This window comes from Chiloscyllium plagiosum, unplaced genomic scaffold (genome assembly GCF_037043375.1).
Source record: "Chiloscyllium plagiosum isolate Xiang-an unplaced genomic scaffold, Cpla_swu_hap1 HiC_scaffold_5, whole genome shotgun sequence".
Taxonomy (NCBI): Eukaryota; Metazoa; Chordata; class Chondrichthyes; order Orectolobiformes; family Hemiscylliidae; genus Chiloscyllium; species Chiloscyllium plagiosum.
This window is the reverse complement of record NW_028270143.1, coordinates 82,959,513-82,980,321: the sequence shown is the minus strand read 5'-3', so window position 1 is coordinate 82,980,321 and position 20,809 is coordinate 82,959,513. Positions and strand designations below refer to the sequence as shown.

The 20,809-nt window shown below is 40.8% G+C and overlaps 1 protein-coding gene across 5 annotated transcripts in view; it reads right to left on the bottom strand.

The window, feature by feature from the left end:
- The window catches only part of malrd1 (MAM and LDL receptor class A domain containing 1), a 449,554-nt gene that overhangs the window by 126,695 nt on the left and 302,050 nt on the right, over positions 1 to 20,809 (bottom strand). For all 5 annotated transcript variants that reach the window (XR_015757232.1, XR_015757233.1, XM_043690416.2 and 2 more), the window contains 3 exons: positions 19,418 to 19,546; positions 10,793 to 10,957; positions 2,873 to 3,030 (listed from right to left, as the gene is read on the bottom strand). Coding sequence is in view for 3 of the 5 variants with exons in the window: in XM_043690416.2 (XP_043546351.2) it covers positions 2,873 to 3,030; positions 10,793 to 10,957; positions 19,418 to 19,546 (452 nt within the window). In the remaining 2 variants the exon portion in view is untranslated. The remainder of the gene's footprint in view (positions 1 to 2,872; positions 3,031 to 10,792; positions 10,958 to 19,417; positions 19,547 to 20,809) is intronic.

Below are 20,809 nucleotides of genomic sequence, written 5' to 3'. Positions count from 1 at the left end.
GGTCATACATTACAAACATCCATTCCAGGTTGAGTTTCACTTGTCAGTAACACAGGTGAGAGAACTTGGTGACAGTGCATTCGATTTGTAGAAACAGATTTTGGTTTTGAAAATCAATAAAAAATGGAAATAACTTGCACTACCATGAAAGAAAAATGGTCTGTGGATTACAATAAATAGATTCTAACATAAAGAAAAATACTGCAAAATGTATGTGATTTTAAATAAAATTTATTGGTATGAATCTGAGACAGAGGAAAATCTTTCCAAATACCTGCCATGCAGCCAGCACATATCAAAAAAACTGAAGTTGATGCCTGGATCATTTTTCTGTAACTTAGTGCAGGTCTTATCTTGAGCATTATTTTAATCCTCTGGGGACACAAGTTGTTATTGTCTATGACCAAAAGCAGCGCAATCATTAAAAGTAAAACTGTTTTCCCAATGATGATGAGAAAGTTTAAGTTGCGTAATCTCAAAATTTGATCGCAACCATCAGTGGATAAACAGAAGACTCGGTGCAAAGACCATTGTAAAATTGGTCTTGGATCCCATTACAATGGGTCAGGCATTTAACCAGTTTTATTCATGCTCCCTAATAGTGGTGCGTCTGCTTTAGTGGAGAGGTGGGACATCGGGAATGTCTGACAGATTTGTCAGCACGTGTGATGAAGGGCTCCTGCCTGAAATGTCAATTCTCCTGCACCTTGGATGCTGCCTGACCTGCTGTGCTTTTCCAGCATCACACTCTTGGCAGATTTCAAAGACAGCCCCCTGAAAAGGGAAGGATTATGGACAAGATAAAATAATTGTGGAGGGAAATGGCTTCAACATGTATTTGTCAAACTGTCGAGTTCTCTGTTGCCATATTTGAGATGTAACTCTGGGTTGTCTACAGGTGGAGAAGGATTCTATTCCCTTGGGAGCAAGCACTCCAAGCAGCTGCGCCGTCAGCTCTGACAACTCAGGCAATTGATTAAAATGTCTACTGAAGAGTTATTAACTCAGAACATACACAATTGTTTCACTCTCCATTGATGCTGATTGGCCTGCTAAGAAGTTGAATTTTTGTTTATTTCAGCTTTCCAGCATTGCTGGTGTTTTCTTTAGTGTTAGCTTTGAACTCACTGCCAATTTTATTTCAGAATTCGCTACCATTTATCCCCTGGATCTTATTCACCCTCGTTGCTTTCTAATTTTCTTCTCATATTTGATCAGGTATTTGCCAAATGTAGGTTTCACAGCAACATCGCTTTTCTTGGCACTGTCACCATGTCTAATTTACACTGAAATTCCACATTTGGATAGAATTTGGGGTAGCATGATGGCTCAGTGGTTAGCACTGCTGACTCACTGCACCAGGGTCCCAGGTTTGATTCCAGCCTTGGGCAACTGTCTGTGTGGAGTTTGCACATTCTCCCTGTGTCTGCATGGGTTTCATTGGGTGCTCTGGTTTCCTCCCACAGTCAAAAGATGTGCAGGTTAGTTGAATTGGCCATGCTAAATTGCCCATAGTGCGAGGTGCATTAGTCAGAGGGAAGTGGGTCTGGGTGGGTTACTCTTCAGAGGGTCAGTGTGGACTGGTTGGGCCAAAGGGCCTGTTTCCGCACTGCAGGGAATCTAATCTTCCTCATGGTGTGTTTTGTAATGTAGTGGTATTTAATCAGGCAGATGATGACCCCACCATCCTCCTGTTTTCCCTCTGCTCACATTTGCTTGGCTTCCCCAGCAATTCTGGGCCTTGGGTGGGTGTAGTATCAGCAATGGCCATCACCTCACCAGTGCACTGCTGACCAAAGACGAGTGGCTGCCACTGATCGGCTGGCAGTGCTTGGCAGGGTCAGGAGTGGGGTCAGGGGTTGTTGTCTTTCACCGTCCTCAGGTCCTTGATACTGGGAAAGCCCACTGCTGCCCAACAAGGTGTCTGCCTGGCATTTAATTCAACAGATCTTTCTGAAAAGCGGTGACACCAGCTCTCCAGCTGGCAGGCAAGATCTCTGTCACCTCACACATTGCCATTCCTGTTGTAGATTCATCCTCAATTATCAATATTTCTAGACTTTCAGCATTCTTTGTTCTTACTGTGTCTGGAAATCCATGTACAGTTGTAACATCCTTCTTGAGCAGCATTGCTAACACTATCTGAAAGGTATCCTAGTGTGCATTTCACAAGACTATAGGAACACACGACAAAGGAGCAGGGTTTGACCACAAAGTCAAGTCTGCTCCACCATTCAATATGATCATGATTGATTTTGGACTTCAACTCCATGGTCCCACCATCAACACCAAGTCCTTGGTTCCCTGATCTGTCCACTAATTACTTAATAGAGGCAAAACATTAGAAACTTTCTCCTGTGGATTCTCAGTCATTGGGAGCTGGTTAGCACAGCCTCAGATAAGGGTTTGGAGATGCCAGTTTTGGACTGGAGTGTACAGAGTTAAAAAAATCACACAACACCAGATTATAGTCCAACATGAAGCTTTCAGAGCACTGCTCCTTCTTCAGATGATTGTGGAGGCTAAGATTGTGTGTCCTGCGATCTTATACTCCACCACCACCTGATGAAGGAGCAGCGCCCTGAAAGCCAGTGCTTCCAAATAAACCTGTTGGACTATAACCTGGTGTTGTGTGATTTTTAATTCAGAGAAGGGTGATTAGATATAACAGAGACAGGGGGGCTAGAGTCAACAGTGGGCGAAAACTTATTTGTTTATCGGGGATAACTGGTAATCAGATCATTGTGTTGAAACAACAATGTACTAATTCATCAGGCCATAACACCAACTGGTGTTTTAGGATTTTAATACTTATTGGATTTACATTTAAACAATCAGTCAACAACTGTACTTCTTTAAATGTTGCTCCTACCTTCAGAGTTCCCATTTCTTTTGAACCATAAATATAGTACCAGAAACGCAAGCGACAGACTCCAACACTTGCTGGGAACGGCTGGGTGGTGGCTATTTTTGCAATGTCACCTTCACGCTGAGCTGCAGAATTAATGTACAGAAACATTCCTCCAACCCCTTCAAAAGAAACAAACAGCATTACGTATTTATTGAATTTCTCAGCATCAGTGGATCTGGCAAGTAACAGTTGGCAAATCACAGAAAGCAAAAATTTATGCTGTTATGTTTACTCACGTGCAAGCATTACATAATAACTCGGCTTCCATGTTCATGCAGATAGTAAAAAGATATCACTCATATTTCCCTCATAAAAACATTAATCTGTACTTGGCATTGTGAGCTCGGGAACTCAGTGAAAAGAATAATTGCCTACTTCACTATGAAAGGCAGGATTTGACATATGAATTCCCACATTAATGAGAATCATACAGATTAATGAATTTCCCTGTCTTGTGGAACATAAAGCAGGCGTGTTGAGAATGTCAAAGTTAAGTAAGCCACTCTGTTTTCTTTGCAGGATGTCAGAGGAATTTCATTTACACACTTTGAAACAGTTTTTTTGTGCTTAGATTATTTTGTCTGATATCTTGTCTTTTTTCCCTAGTTGCCCCCTTCCTCATATAACTCGGGGCATCTGTCGGCTATCACCTTTGTCTTAACCTGTGCCCAACAGCAGATCTGTGTCTCAAAAACTACTTTTGAAGCTTGATGATTGTGGTATTTTGATTATAATTATATCTCAGAGATGCTCCTCCTCCTTTTCTTGTCTTGAGAGGAAACACTGAGAAACTGCAGAGTTGTTTTAGTTAGCATTTATGCTTAAAGGATCTTTCCAAAGGACAATAATTTAATGAAACTACAAACAGAAATTGCTGGAGAAACTCACCAGATATAGCAACATCAGTGGAGAAGAAACAGAGTTAACCTTTTGAGTCGAGTGACTTTTCTTCAAAACTGATAGCATCTGGGAAAGAATAGTTTTTATCTTGATGACTGGGTGCAGGTGGGAGAGCGTGGCGGGAGGGGAATGGGTGGAAAGGAGTATTAATAGTAAGCCAAAGAAGAATGAAAACTAGATAGGGTGTTAAAGGGGACTACGAATAGAGGAAAATCGGGAGGTAATTGTGCTGAAAATAACCCATGTCATAACAGGACCTGGGGTTTGATGCTGGGTAAAGGACATAGAAGGAGGGGTTCAGGCCCTAACATTACTGAACGTGATACTGAGTCCAGAAGGCTGCAGGGCCCTCAAGTGGAAAATGATTTGCTCTTCATCAGGCTTGTGATGAACCTCACTGGAGCAATGCAGCAATCCTTAGAAAGAAATGTTGGCCAGAGAACATGGGGGTCTGTTGAAACAGCAAGCAACTGGAAACTCAGGGTCATTTTCATGACCAGAACGTAGGTTTTCCTCCTCAAAATGGCCACCCAGTCTGTGTTTTCATCTTCCCTTTGTACAGAAGACCACATTCTGAGCAGCTTTATCCTATTTAATAGGACCATTCATCCTTAAATATTTTTTTTCTCTCAACATTTGAGAAATCTTAACTACTTGCAAGAGGATGATTGAAGTTATGAGCTGTCTGCTTGGGAATTCTTTCTTCACCTTCTGAGGTCCAATGAATTTCCTCAGGGTGACCCTTGAGAAATACATTGATGGAATTTACAACACTGTAGCAATATGATGGGATGGTTAGTGGCTTATGGTTGGGATAGAAAGCTGCCACTAATCTTCTATCCTGTGCTGGTTTAGACGCTTGTAAGTAGTCTGTGATGAACCATATGTAAACCTCAGCAGAAGAGGCTCTTATCTTAAATAATAGGATGTAGTCTATTGCATTTCAATATATCTGATGCATTAACTTTCAGGTCGATTAGCAACTGTACCATTGTACTATGGCATGTATATCTCTCTCAGGAATATTGTGCCACATTCCACACACAGACTAGCCCAAACTGCCTGATACTGCACCAAACATCAGAGATAGCAGAACTTCATCTTAGATCATAGATTAGCACTTTCAAAAATGTTCCTTCATACAATTGCTTTAGTCAATGCTTATGTTCCATTTATGTCCCACCCTACTTTATCTCATCCATCACCAAATCCTATTCCTTTCTCCTTCAAGTGCAGTTTTGGCTTCCCCTTATAGACATCTTTGCCAATTGCTCAACTATTGTCTGTCATGCCAAGCTCGTCATTCCAATCACACTCTGGGTAAGGAAATGAAGTGGGTTTCCTGTAACAACAAGTAGTTTACCTCTTCATAGTCAGTCACATCGCCTCTGAGGCATCTCATCTGACTCATTAAACTAAATGCTTGATTGTCATGTCCAATGAGATTCTGATAGCTGAGCACTGGTTGCTGGCTGTGCTGGAGTTAGCTAACCCTGCCATGTTGCATGCCGTGAAAATTGTGACCTAGTACAACTCTAAGAAAGAAAATCTTACTATTACCTCGAAACATGAATAAAACGAAGACTGTCTGTAATTACCCAAAATGGCCACTTTTATTTTGCATCAAAGTGCTCTAAATCCCATCACATGAAGAAGAATGTGCAGTTTGTACCATTTTTAAAGCAGATCCACCTTGCAGTCTGAGACTAACCTCTACTTTTTAAAAACATCTATGATTAAATGAAAATTACTCTACACGGCATCAGTTCTATTTCTTCCTACATCAACAAGTTTCATGACTCCGAACTGTTCTGTTTGCATTGCAACATCTTGTGCACTGTTAAAATGACATAAAATAAGATAAATTAAATTTAAAATACAATAAAACTGAATGTTAGCATTTATGCCCCACCCACTCTGCTTCCAAGCCCACTCCAGGCCTTTGACTTCCAGTGGCCCCAAGTGGTTTTATGTTGCTCATCATTGTCTTATTAGGATCAACATTGCTATAGCAGTACTTCACCAAGTCAATCCATGCTTATGTTAGTAACAATATTGTAAAGCATGGATAATACAGCAGTTATGTCAACTTGCTCCAGGCTTTTGCAGAACAACAGCAATGCAGGTATTGCAAAATGTCTTTAGCAGTTCAAAAGTCTGCTTTGTTTACATGTTGACTTCATGAATACATTAGGGAAAAGAAAGTAAATGACAGTGTAGGGGTAAAAGGTGAGAGTTAAACAAAGTAGTCATTGAGCCAGGATCAAGCAGAATATTCTTGATCTTGAGAAGTTCTTAGTCATCTCACAACTTCAAACAATAGTGACAGAATTGAAAACATTGTAGCTGTTTTCAGGATGATGGCAGTTCTGTGTATAAAGTTATGTCTGTCAAATGGAACTCTTTCCTGCTCATAAGGCTATTGGGAGTGAAAATAGTGGTTGCATGCATAGCACAAATATTGTATGCCCTTAAAGGAAACTTGCTATATGGAAAGAAATGCAAGTAAAGCATATTTATATCATGTCACTTTGGTTTGGGTAGTGACATTCTCTTATTTAAGCTTTGCTAAATACCATGGCACACAATCTAGGCCAGGACACCAGCTTGGTACTGAGAAAAGTCTGTGTGGTTGAAGCTGTCAACTTTCAAACCAGGATTGTGTTTGTCTGCACAGGGCGAAATAAAATATTCTCTGGACCTATTGTGTTATGTAGCACCAGTTCTCTTCACGCCTTTGCAGAAGCAATGATCAAAGAAGCCTTCACAGACACAGAATCTATTGTTAAGATTGGGAATGAACAATAACATTAGATCGAATTACAGATGACAAAACACTTGCAGCAAACATAGAAGAAGGGTTGCAGAAACTAGTAAACAACTTAAGTATTGCTGATAAAAAGATTCATTGTGTGAAAGCTTTTCATCTTGCACTCTTCCGGCCAGATCCCAACAATACAAATTCAAGGGGTAAGCCAATATTTATGCTGCAAGAAGAAGAGACCAACTTGTTAAGGAGCTCTGAAATGTGGGTTTGGAGAAGAATAGAAAAGACAGAATGAATAGAAAAAAGTAAGAAATGATGAAATGCTAAGGGCATTAAATAAAGAACAAAATGTACTGAATGTAACTAGGAAAAGGCAGAGAGATGGGCTGGAGACATTTTAAGAGGAAACAGATTAGTAACATTAGAAAAACATTAGAAAATTGAGTGAGGGTTTCAAGAAAACAATTTGAAAGACGAGGGAAGACAATATTATGACTGGATGGATTGAAAATTAGAAGAGATTATTGGAAAACGTAAATGCTGATAAAATTCAAGATTACAATCAGAGTTCACATGATGACAGGGCAAAAACAAAGACTGCAGATGCTGGAAATCAGATTCCAGATTAGAGTGGTGCTGAAAAAGCACAGCAGGCCTGGCAGCATCCGAGGAGCAGGAAGGTCGACGTTTCAGGCAAAAGCCCTTCATCAGGAATAGAATCTATTCCTGATGAAGGGCTTTTGCCCAAAACGTCGATTTTCCTGCTCCTCAGATGCTGCCTGACCAGCTGTGCTTTTCTAGCACCACTCTAATCTAAACATGATGACAGTCCCATGAAGGGGAGCAAGGAATTTTCCATGAGCAAATCTCATCCTTTGGACAACACCAGGTGAAGCAGATATTATGGGACCTTCCTCTAAACAAGTTAGTTGCCATCTTTGCCATCTTTTAAAGTGGCTACACTTTAAAATAAGCTGGCTTGTGGAAGGCAGTTTAGGACATCGTAAAAAGTGCTGTAAAAATGCAAATTGTGTCTCTCTGTCAACTGTTTTATATAGCAATGCTCTTACAATTCTTTAACAAATATCCGATTCTGAAAGTTTCCATACACATAAACATTGAAGAGTCTTAACAACAGCTAACGGCAAGGTTTTGTTTAGGTTTGATTCAGAAATGGCATAACTTAATGACTGCTTCCCTGGGTAAACCACAAGCAGAGAAGATAAATATTATTTTGTGCTGAGTAAATTTCACCTTCACCTGTCGACGCTGGTAATTAGCTTTGGACTGGATGGATAACCTGATTGATTTTTAATTGCACTTCACTTTCAGCTCTGTGCTATTCCTCTTTTTTTCTGGATTAGGGAAATGGGCAAGTAGTTAACTGAATAGCTAGATTTTAATTATAGCTGCAACAACTTAAATTGTGGCTACTAAAGAAGCTAGGTAGAATATGGGCAGAATCTCACTGGGATCTGAATGATCTGATGGAACAATAGAAACATAACGTTGGTGCAGACTCAATGGAGCGAAGGGCCTTTGGTGCACTGTACGACTCTATAACAGTAAAAGTGCTAATGTAGGAGACAGTCACAGGGCAGAAGAAAGACAAGTAGCTACTCACATAAAGAGGTTAATCAAGTAGAACAACCTGTGAAAGAAGAAATGCCTAAGGAATTCCTCAGGCATACCGAGGACTCAGATGACTCAGACCAAGCTTTTTGGCAAGAAGTTATTTATATCAATGAACATCTCAATAATTTATGCTTAATGGATGTATGATTATTACTATCTTCCCATGCCACTTTTGGAGTATAGTGTACAGTTGTGGTCGTCCTGCTAATAGGAAGGATATTATTAAGTTGGAAAGGGTGCAGAAAAGATTTACAAGGATGTTATTGGGACTGGAGGTTGGAGTTATAAGGAGAGGTTGGACAGGCTGGGACCTGTTCCCTGGGGTGTAGGAAGTTGAGGGGTGAACTTATAGAGATTTATAAAGTCATGAGGGGCATAGAAAAGGTGAATAGCAAAGGTCTTTTCGCTAGCGTAAGGGAGTTCAACACTAGAGACCATAATTTTAAGGTGAGAGAAGAAAGATTAAAAAGGGACTTGAGAGGCAACTATTTTCACACAGAGAGTGGTTCGTATATGGAAAGAACCATCAGATGAAGTGGTAGATGCAGATACAGTTGTACTATTTAAAAGACATTTGGATCGGTATATGAATAGGAACAGTTTGGAGAGATTTGGAACAGTTTGCAGGCAGTGGGACTAATTTTGTTGGGAAACCTGGTAAGCATGGACAAGAAGGACCAAAGGGTCTGTTTCTGTGCCGTATGACTCTATGACTCTACTGTTGTCTGCTATGTCTTCTCCACTCACTCTGACCCATCCCAAACCCTTCCTTCACTCACCCCGCATGCCCTCTGTGCTGATGATTTCCTTGATCAGGATACTGCCTACCTGCACTGAAAGCTGTGCCACCTACCTTCATTTCCCATTACACCTTTCCCTCTCTTATTCTAGGAGCATTCCGGCAGACTCTGAGTGTGTGTGCATGAAGTACCTGGACTTGAGTGGCAAAATGTTCTTGCTGCAGCACCATAATGTTAGTTATTGGTGCAGCCCGTGTTGCAGCACTACAAAACTGACCATTAAGTGGATTGGAGATGTGCTGTGGGGATTCTTAAAGTCTGGCACACATCAGGTACCAAAGGTCTGTGAACGGTCAGGGTAGGGGGTGGGTGGGGCATGGGGTGGAGGAGGTGGGGGCAGGGAATGCTTGCTAATGTACCCATGCAGCATGCCCTGAAATTTCAATGCCTAGTTTCCAACATGGCGGTTGCTTGTATCAAGCGGCGAGCTGAATAGCCAGACACCTACGCTTGTTTCCCTGTGAGTTTTCCCAACATTGAACTTGTTTACAAGAAGTTTGACAAGCAATAATCACAGTCAATTTGCAATTCGGTGTTACCTGGTCAGAATCTTGCTACGCTGTTTGTGCAAAGCATTAAAGATGGTGTGAGTGTCTGGTGTTGAGGTGTATCTCATCGCATTTGTTGCCCTATTCTGCTACACACCCCACCATAGCTTAAACCACTCAGACCCCAATGAGATTCTGCCCTGTCACTCTTCATGTGGAATGTAGAACAAAAGCTGGTGAACTGCTTGCCAATGATTCAGGTATCAACAAATCGTTGAATTGTCTGTTCAAGATATCGGTTGCAGCAGCTATCACAATGAAGGAACTGTCACCAAGCTACAACTATTTTGAATACCACAATAGTAGAATAACTATTACTAATCAGCTCTAGGTAAGGAAAATAAACCCCAAATGCTTAGTTTCATTTTAAGCTGAAGTTAACTTAAAATTATGCATGTTTTGAAGCTCACTTAAAACTAGTGAATGGAACCAAATAACTTATTTTCTCAGAGCTAAAACAACAACTAACATTTATGTCACATATTTAATGTGATAAAATGTCCCAAACTGCTTCACAGTGGCATATAAAGCACACTCAGCCATGATTGAATGGCGGAGTGGACTCGATGGGCCGAATGGCCTTCCGCTCCTATGTCGTATGGTCTAATATGACAACAAAGCATATGATGTGTTATTATGAGAGATGACCAACACTGGTCCTGGAGATAGGTTTTAAGCAATATTTGGAGGGAGGAACATGAGGTAGGGAGATGGATATGTTCAGCAAAGAATTTTCAGAGTTGAGTACTTGGGCAGTTGAATGCTCAACCACCAATGGTTTAGCGTTTAAAATCTGCGAAATCCAAATAGGTGGAATTAAGCAAGTACAGAAAACTGGGAGGATTGGAAGTTCTGTGGATATTGCAAAGATGGGTGGTGTTGATGCCAAAGAGGGATTTCAAAGCAAGAAGAAGAATGTTAAAATCACAGCAATGTTGGTAAGTCACTGAGCTGGGGTGATGGCTAAATGGCATTAAGTCCAGATATGAATCAGACACTTTTGAATGGCCTCAAATTTACAGAGGAGAGTATGTGAGACACCAATCAGGAATGTTTTGAATAGTTGAGACTGGAGGCTACAAAGGCATTGACAAGGGTTTCAGAAGCAGATATACTGAGGCAATGGCAGGGTTTGGAGTCAGAAATAGGTGGTCACAGAAAGAGTGCAGATTACAAACCACAATTTGCTTTGAGATGCTACAGCATGACTGATTAGAGCATATGTGCTTACCTGGTGTGTGATCACTTACTGGACCAGTCCCTGCAGTGCTGCTTTTGCTAGCTATTGTCCAGTCAAAATCATCATCAGTCCTCTGCATTAAGCTACATTCAGTGAGCAAAGACCTTGAAGTTGTACTATCAAAACTGCAGCTTCCTGGAATATTAACAAACTGTGCTGAAAGAGCAAAAACAAAGGTATATTTTAATAAATCATATTGAGGAATTGACACCAAACCATTTATTTTTGCACATGAAGGCAACACACTGGCTGCCAATTTACTGTTTAATGTTTTCATTGTAAATTTCCTTGGGAGGGTACTTCTAATTGGCGATAGTGACCTCAGCAGAGAATTGGCAGAAGGCCCAGATACAGGCGCAAATCTATTTTCCGGTTTCTGCCAATCTCCATCAGAAACTACAGTGACTAATTCGGAGATTCCCAAGCAGGTTCTTGGCCTCCATTGTGAAACTGTGAAGTTGATAACTACCTCCTATAAAATGAAGAATCGAAGCTATCCAGATCATCCACTTTGGACAAGCATAGACAAGACAAAGTAAAGCAAAGCAAGAATCTGTCAACTCCTGTTGCTCACACCACTCATTAGAATAGTTCACAAATGGTCATTTTATAAAAAAACAATCCAAGTAACATCAAAGTATTTTACCAGGTGATGGGGTATGAGAGAATTTGGCAGCATTCAAGTAAGCAGTTAGGATCAGAAATGCCAATAACTAATGGCCTTGGCAGCATTGCTCACTTCCCATGAACAAGAAAAGAAAGAGACAGATTCTGAAGTTAAAAATGTATACTCAGCAGAAAATATAAAACATAGGATAATGATTAGCATTGACACATAAATTGAATATTATTTATTATTTTTATTAAGAACTTTTGTGTAGGTCATTTGCATTGGAGACACAAGAGAAGTTTAGAACATATATCAGTACAGTTTCATTTACCTACTATCTGTAGCTCACTACCAAACAAACTCTAATGAGTGTATAATTACATTGGTCTGGGACAGTTTATTGCCACCACAGACAATGAAGCAAAATAATTCAAGAGACAGTGATTGTAAATTAATGGTACTTTATAGGTGCATGATCATGCATTCAATTTTTCAATAAGTATAGTCTCAGATGAACCAAGTCAAAACACTGCATCTATTGGGTAGACATTTCCTGATCCTCAAACAGGTGATTTGGATGCAGGGAGGTCAAGGTAATACTAAAGAGCTGCATCTGATGTGTGAATGACTTATAGTCATAAAGGCTGTGACAAAGCTTTAACAAAGTTATGTTGTCCTTGGTATTTTTTTCAAAGCGGTTGACACTGAGTCATAGAGTCATAAAGATGTACATCATGGAAACAGATCCTTTGGTCCAACCCGTCCATGCCGACCAGATATCCCAACACAATCTAGTCCCACCTGCCAGCACCCGGCCCATATCCCTCCCACCCCTTCCTATTCATAGACACATCCAAATGCCTTTTAAATGTTGCAATTGTACCAACCTCCACCACTTCCTCTGGCAGCTCATTCCATACACACACCACGCTCTGTGTGAAAAAATTGTCCTTTAGGTCTCTTTTATATCTTTCCCCTCTGACCTCTAGTTCTGGACTCCCCAACCCCAAGGAAAAGACTTTGTCTATTTATCCTATCCATGCCCCTCATAATTTTGTAAACCTCTATAAGGTCACCCCTCAGCCTCTGACGCTCCAGGGAAAACAGCCCTAGCCTATTCAACCTCTCCCTATAGCTCAAATCCTTCAATCCAAGCAACATCCTTGTAAATCTTCTCTGAAGCCTTTCAAGTTTCACAACATCTTTCCGATAGGAAGGAGACCAGAATTGCATGCAATATTCCAACAATGGCCTAACCAATGTCCTGTACAACCACAACATGACCTCTCAACTCCTCTACTCAATATTCTGACCAATAAGGAAAAGCATACCAAAAGTCTTCTTCACTATCCTATCTACCTGCGATTCCACTTTCAAGGAGCTATGAACCTGCATTGCAAGGAGTCTTTGTTCAGCAATACTCTGTCAGACCTTACCATTAAGTGTATAAATCCTGCTAAGATTTGCTTTCCCAAAATGCAGCACCTCACAGTTATCTGAATTAAACTCCATCTGCCACTTCTCAGCCCATTGGCTCATCTGGTCAAGATCCTGTTGTAATCTGTGGTAATCCTCTTCACTATCCACTTCATCTCCAATTTTGGTGTCATCTCTTCTGGGGTATCTAATTTAGAGGGTTTTCAGGCCAATTTGATTATAACTAACGGATACTGCCTCAGGCAAAAGGCTTTCAAGTTTAAAACTAAACACTTGTACAATGAAAGGGGAGTGGCCAGTTCTCCTAGCTCAGCTTTTCTCTGGTCTCGTTCGGTCTGGCTGTTGAGAGAAAGCAGTCAGTTAGTTTCTTTGAGACAGCTGGTCAAAGAAACAGCTACATAGAAGAAGGTGTTCCATGCTGAATCTCTCTTCCATCTCTCTCTCTCTCTGACATCTCCTGTTAGAACCTGTGTTTGATTTTTTCCTTTTTTGCCAGGAGGTATTTAAAGAGAATTGTAACAAGTAGTTGGAACATCATCATTAAGTTGGGATAATCTGTTGGGTTTTTGAATAGGTTAAATTAGTTTATATTCTGTTCTCTTTTGTTTGTGTTTCATTCGGTAATCTTGCAAAAAAAAAATCTGTTTTGTGTAAAGCTAAGTGGTTGGGCCAGCTGCATCACATCTGGAATATCTACTTTGCTTAAAACAACCAGCAAAGTTAGGGTCCGGGCTACTTCGAAATATTTTGAGGGGGTCCGCCTGTTCCATACAGCACAGATAAGGCCCTTCAGCCCATTGAGTCTGTGCTCATTTATTTACACTAATCCCACTTATTAGCACTTAGCCAATGATCTTGAATTTTATGGCATTTCAAGTGTTCACCCAAGTGAAGGTTATGAGCTTCTTTGTCTCCACTGCCTTGTCAGACAGTGCATTCCAGATTCCCACCACTGGTTTTCCCTCAAATAACCTATAACTCTCTGGCCCTTTACCATAAAATTTTGCCCTTTGATTAAAGAGCATATCTGCTTTCTATCTATCCTACATGCCTCGTAACCTTGTGCACCTCAATCAGGTCACCCCCATGGCCTATTCTGCTTGAAAGAAAATAACCAGAGCCTACCTGTAGTCATTGTAATGAGGTCAGCCAGCTGGACCTCTTAGAATATGAGTTCCCTGATTGCCCTGGCTGACAGATAAAAACAGGAGTGCCAGAGATTCTGACACTCTGGGTACTGACTCCGACAAGGCTGTGCCAGAGTCAAGAACTTTTCACGTGTAAAGAAAAGGGTGACTTGGTTTTGAGACACTGGCCCTGTGGAGTTATTTCAGTGACTGAAGAAACTCACTCACAACAATCATTTTTGAGTTGGGATAAGCATTTCTTGCATCATCCCATTATTTGAAAAGCTTGACTTGTTTGACACTGCCGTCAAAGACTGGATGCCAGTATGTGGAAAGAATGTGTTATTTTTCCGAGCAAACAGATGAAAGCAATGGGTGGTTCTCCTGACAGCCTGTGGAGCTGCATCTTTTTCTGTTATTAGGAGCCTGACTTACCCTCAGGCACCAGATACTGAAACGTTTCAAAAGCTGATGAAAAGGAATATCATGACCTGAAGCCTCCTTTAAAGCAATGATGCTTCCATTTTTACTCAGAAATTTGACAACCAGGGGAATCTGTGTCAGGAGTTTTGAATATGTTAAGACCACTGGCAGAGACATGTGACTTTGGTTTATCCTTCAATGAAATACTTAGTATGTGGCATTAAAGATGCAACGATGCAAAAGTATCTATTAGCTGAAGCCCAACTCGACTTCAAACAGGTACAACAACTGGCTTTATCATTGGAAAATGCAGCAAGTGGAGCATTTGAGTTGCAGGGCATTCCGATGGAAGTAGACATTCTCACCAACTGAACTTGGAGGACACCATCTGAGTGCAGATAATTGAATAGCCTCACTTAGGACATACCTTGATTGGAAGGACTATTGGTAGGCCCACCAGAACAAAGCCAAGCCTTAGCCAATGGTTAAAATGTTCTTCAGGATCGAGGCTGGCAAGACATTGTAGAGATACTGCCATGGATTTGAGAAGTCTAAAGTCTCACTAAATCTACATTGAATAAGGGAACTCTTAGGCCAGGAGAGTGCACACCCTGGATAGTCCACCTACATCTGGGTTGTGGAGGTACAGGTGTTGGACTGTGTGGACAAAGTCAGAGTCACATGACACATGGTTATAATCCAACAGGTATATTTGAAATCACAAGCTTTTGGAATTCTGCTCCTTCAACAAGTGACTGGTATTGAAAGGCAATATCTTCCCATATGGCATCAGGTAGTACCAACTCATAGGTGGGCCAATGGAGAGGCCCAATAGTGTATGCATCCAGAACTTTGGCTAATGCAGAACGTAAATGCGCCTAGACAGAGAGAGAAGGATTGGTGGTCATATTTGGAGTCAGCATATTCCACCAATAGCTTCATAGACAAAACTTTATGATAATAACACAAATTCATGCTAGATGTGCTTAAGAGGACAGAGTAATGCTGCCCATAGCTTTAGGCTGAATTCTAAGTACAAGTTAGAACACTGTCTGGGAAGCCAAGTAGCAAATATGGATCTATTGAGCCACTTCCCACAGGCATATATTCCACCGCTGGCACCATCACTGGAACAGTCTGCAATGGTTTTAAATTTTCTGGACTCACTTCCAGTCAAAGCAGCCAAAATCAGACTTTGGATGCAGAAAGATCTGGTCCAGTTGGTGGTGATAGGGGAAAACGAAAGGGCTGTCGCTACCAGAATTTAAATATTTTTGGATCCAGAGAGACCAGCTCACAGTAGAGGGCCGGCATATTATATAGGAAACAAGAGAGATTATCCTGAGCAAAGGTCACTGCCAGATATTAGTTGAATTCCACTAAGATCATCCAGATGTCTCCAAAATGAAAATACTGAGAGGTTATGTCTGGTGGCCACACTTAGATGCAGACAAAGCTGTATTGGTGGGCCAGTCCCCAGAGTGCCAACCAGGACAAATTACCACATCCCAAATACATGGAAAAGGCTGGGTAAACCTGGAACTTGGTTACGCATTGACTGTGCATGACCTTTCATGGCTCAGTGCTCTTAGTCATTTTTGAAGCCCACTCAAAGTGGTTGGACATGCAAAGAGTCCATTTATCAAACATGGGGACAATGACAGAAAAACTGCATCCATCTTTTTCAATACACAGACTCCCAGAAGTGTTGGTCACAGGCCATTGCTTACCAGCAGGGAATTTGAGTATTTCCAAAAGTTGAATGACATTCAGCATATATATGGACAGCTTCATACCATTTTTCATCCAGTGGTCGAGTAAGCCCAGTCCAAACCTTGAAGATAGGATTGAGGAAATAGCCTACAGCCTCTTTAGATACCAAGCTGTGCTGGTTCCTGTATGATTATAGGATGACCCCACATGCACCTACAGGGATATCAGTGGCAGAGTTGCTCATGGGAAGAAGACTCCGTACCAGGTTAAATCTGACCTTCCCAACATCCTCACATCAGGATTGCCGATGCCAGACCCAAGACTCCACCAAACAAGAGAGACAAGGAGTGATGATGTTTAGTGTAAGAACCATGGGAATGGCCCTGAATGGATAAGAGGTCGATGCAAGGTGAGGACCAGTGATGGATGAGGTTTGGGTGGGTGAAACAGTCCTGAACAAGAACGTGGACCATATGAAAGCCACAAACTCGCAAATGGTACAGGAGCATAATGTGCATTGCTCCTCGGGAACAGTTGGAAAGGCTGCTGGTCTTCTGGGTTCATCCTCTCCACCAAGCATTGACAAGACTTCTGAATCTAAGACAGACATGATGGTAGCAGCTGCATCAACATCTTTGTCCTCAGAAGAAGAGAGTGAATTTCTACTGATGCTCTCCTAGTGCAAGGGGTGAGCTGACTTGTATTACACACTGCCTGTATTAGACACTGAGTCAGAGGAAGCTAATCCAGTGCTAAAACACTCCAGGAGGCTGGTCAAGAAATGGATTGGCCTCCGTCCTTGGACTCAGGGGACAATTGCACCAAAGGCAGCCAGCTGGACCTCATAGAATATGAATTTTCTGATTGGACCAGATGAACAGGCCAATCAGGGAGTCCCAGCTGACAGGTAAAAAGGGGAGTGTCAGAGATGCTGACACTCTGGGTGTTGACTCTAACAAGGCAATGCCAGAGTCAAGGACTTTTCATGTGTAAATAAAGGGTGAGTTGGTGACAGGATACTGGCCTCTGTGGAGTTATTTCATTATCCAGTCTGTTTTTTTTTAACTAAAATGCTCTCAACAAGGCAACATTGTGGTGAATGTCTTCTTACCTCCTTCAGTGCGATCATGCCCTTCCTATTGAGACTTGAAGAGAAATGAACACAGTACTCCAGCTGTGGCATAAAGAAATATCTGCACACTGCCAACATAACCTCCCTGCTCTTATAATCAATGCCAAGACTGATAAAGGCGAGTGCCCCATGCCTTCTTATTAATCTGTCTTGCCACCTTCCAATGCTTTGAACAAGCATCTCAAAATCCCCCTGTTGTTCTGAGTTTCTTAGTTACCTGCCATCATGCCTTGACTTGTTACTTCTTCCAAAGAGCTTTCCCACACGCTTTTCAGGGTTAAAATCCAACTGCCACTGATCTGTCCGTCTGACCAACCCAACTATATCACTGTGTAATCTAAAACCTTTTTCCTGACTATAGACTACCTGGCCAATCTTCAGGTCTTCCCCAACCTTACTTATCATCCTCTCCACATTCTCATCTAGAATATTTATATATCATGAACAAGAAGGGACCCAGCACTGATTTCTCTTGTATGCCTTTGGATACCAACCTCTGCTCAACAGCTTTCTCCCACCACCCTCTGACTCCTACCACTAAGCCCATTTGGGTCTACCTTGTGAAATTGGATCACATGTGTTTTTTGCCTTCCTTATCAGCCTTCCATGTGCGTCCTTGTCAAAGGTTTTGGTAAAATCCATAAAAGCTACATCATCTACACACTCAATCATGTCCCCGAAAAAATAAGTAAAATTCGTTAGGCATGACCTCCCTCTGACAAAGCCATGCTGACTATCCTGGATTAAATCTTGTCTCTCCGAGTGGCGATTAATTCACTCCTTCAGGATTTTTGCCAATAGTTTCCCTACCACTGATGTGTGATTCACTGATCTTTAATTCCCCTGTTATCTCTACTACCCTTCATAAAATGTGAAACCACATCAGCTATTCTTCAGTCTTTTGCCACTTCTCTTGTGGCTACAGAGGAATTAAAAATTTGGGTCAAAACCCCTGTAATTTCCTTCCTCACCTCTGCATCAGCCTGCGTACAACATGTCAGGACCTGGAGATTTGTCCACTGCCAAAACCTCCAATATTTTCTCACTTCCTATATCAAACTGCTCAAGAACCTCACAGTTCTTCTCATCAAATTCTGTACTTACATGCTCTTTCTCCCAAGTGAGGACAGCAGTGAAGTACACATTTAACATTCTCCCGAAATGTTCTGCCTCTATACACAGATTATTCCCTTGGTGCCTAAACACCTCTATTCTTTTCTTGGTTATCCTCTTTCCCTTAATATGCTTATGAAATATCTTGGGATTCTCCCTAATTTTACCTACCCAAGTTATTTCATGCCCCTTTTTTGCTCTTCTTGATTGCTTTCTTGAAGTATGGGGTACAAATAAAATCAAAGCTAAAAGGCAAAGTCCATTCTAAAGCCTCATCCATTCCCAACAGTTGTCATAAACATGTACACGTCACCAGCAAGAGAGAATCTCTATAACTTGTCATTTGATCCTTTCCTTTATTTTGTAGTCGTACAAGGAGTAGTTTCCATTAAGGTACTCATACATTCAAACAGACTGCTCCTCACTCAGATATGAGAAGATAAATCAATGCAACAGTCAATTATTATGTCCTTTTGCATCAAGGCTGTAACTAGGCAGAGGAATATATTAAATTACGTCATATATCTGATAAAATCAAAAAGGAACATATTTTTAATAGAATCAGGCAAAATTCTCCTTTTTAATATTTTAAGAGCAAGAGAAGTGGTTTCATCCAAGGGAGAAGCTGCTACCAATAATATCTGAAGATGTAATTGATTCTAATGTATGAAAATTGAAACTGACTCTGTAGATTTTTCACATCAGTGTCATATACACACGTTCAAATGTCGAGTCAATGGAACAGATAAGGTTGAAAAATTGTCCGAAAATCAAAATTGAAAATATATATCCACTAATGAAAATGTCACATGTAGTGACAATTTATTGTTTAGATTTCTTCTCCTCATAACGTGGCTGGTTTACTTAGGAGATTTTTGATACTACAACTTAGGATTCATATGAGAGAAGAACAGAAAAACTTATTGAAGGGCAAACTGGGAGCAAATCATTCATCTGTGACTAAAAATAATTTATATCCGAGTATCATGTTTTTTTTGCTTGACTAACTTGGTTATGTCGAAAATGTTGAATAAATGAATGGTTAAAGTAAACCTACTTACAGCAGTCAAATTCATCTGATCCATCTTCACAATCTGGTTTGTAGTCACAGACTAGTTCAGACTCAACACACTTGGCATCTTGACAGCTGTAATCGGTTGCAGCCGCACAGAAACCTGGTAAACTCCAATCTGAAATAATGCAAATAAACGGAGTTAAAGCAGCATTTATGAGGTTTGCTAATAAATCCTTAGTATACTTACCAAAAAGGGTTTAGTTTTAAGGATTTTTTAATATTAGTACTTCATGGGAGGTGGCTATCGCTAGTGATCATTTATTCCCATCCCTAATTCCCTGGAGAAGGTGATGGTGAGCGGCCTTCTTTAAACATTGCATTGTAAGGCTTTTGGAAGACCACACAGGAAACTGAATTTCCTTCTGACTTGTGCTGATGGTTGGCTGAGGGATTACTACTTTGGATCTCATACTGAGATCCCCCACTTGAAGTAACAACAAATATCCAACTCATCCACCCAAGAATGAATAGATATACTGTGACAAAGTACAAATAATTAGCATTGGCCAGATAAATAGCTCTTGTTATTTGCATCACAGCAGTACTTCATGCACAAAACTCTTTGGCATTCCCGTACACAGATAGTGTGGGGCTTTAAATTTTAATTACAGGACAGTCGATTCATTCCCTGTTTCCCAGCTTCATAGCCACAGTTTTCAAGGATAGCAACCACCTTTCCCCTTCACCTACTGACTGTCATTTAGAAACCAGTTGATGAGGCTTTCTGATGCTCATCTTGAAATGCAGTGTTGTGATAGTTGGACCTCCCATCCCATCAAAATCTCACCATTGTGGAGGCTGTGGGAAAACCACTCCTTTTATCTTGCATTTAAACATAGATTTACAGTACATTATCTTTAGTATATCTGCTTCTGCAAATTAATATTTTCTTTTTATCTTTATTAAAAGCTCAGATCAACATTTTATTCAAGGAATATGCTACAGCAGGTATAGATATGAATTTAGCTTTGCAAACAGCTTATAAGTTCAGATCAGAGATTTGACTCAATGGTCAGTTGACTTGCTCCTGACCTCCTCCTGTTGAGGAACATACTTTACTGTGGCAGTAACATTAGTAATTTGCTCTTTAATGTCTAAAGCCTTATTAATGTGTCAAGGGTGACAGCAAAGTGCCAACCTTGTCTCAGTGGTAGCACTCTAGATTAAGTCCCTTTCTTACTCTGATACATGATCCCTCCTTATCCCTGCTTGATGATGATTTACTTGTAATCTGATTTGATGAGTTCTGAGATAGCTGATAAATATAATCTACAGGTTCTACCAAATGTGGAGCAGATGGTACAGGAAGGGTCAGGAAAATAGTTGTTTAGAGCTTTGAGGATTATCTCCAATGTTTTGACTTCTTCTCTGCATGTGA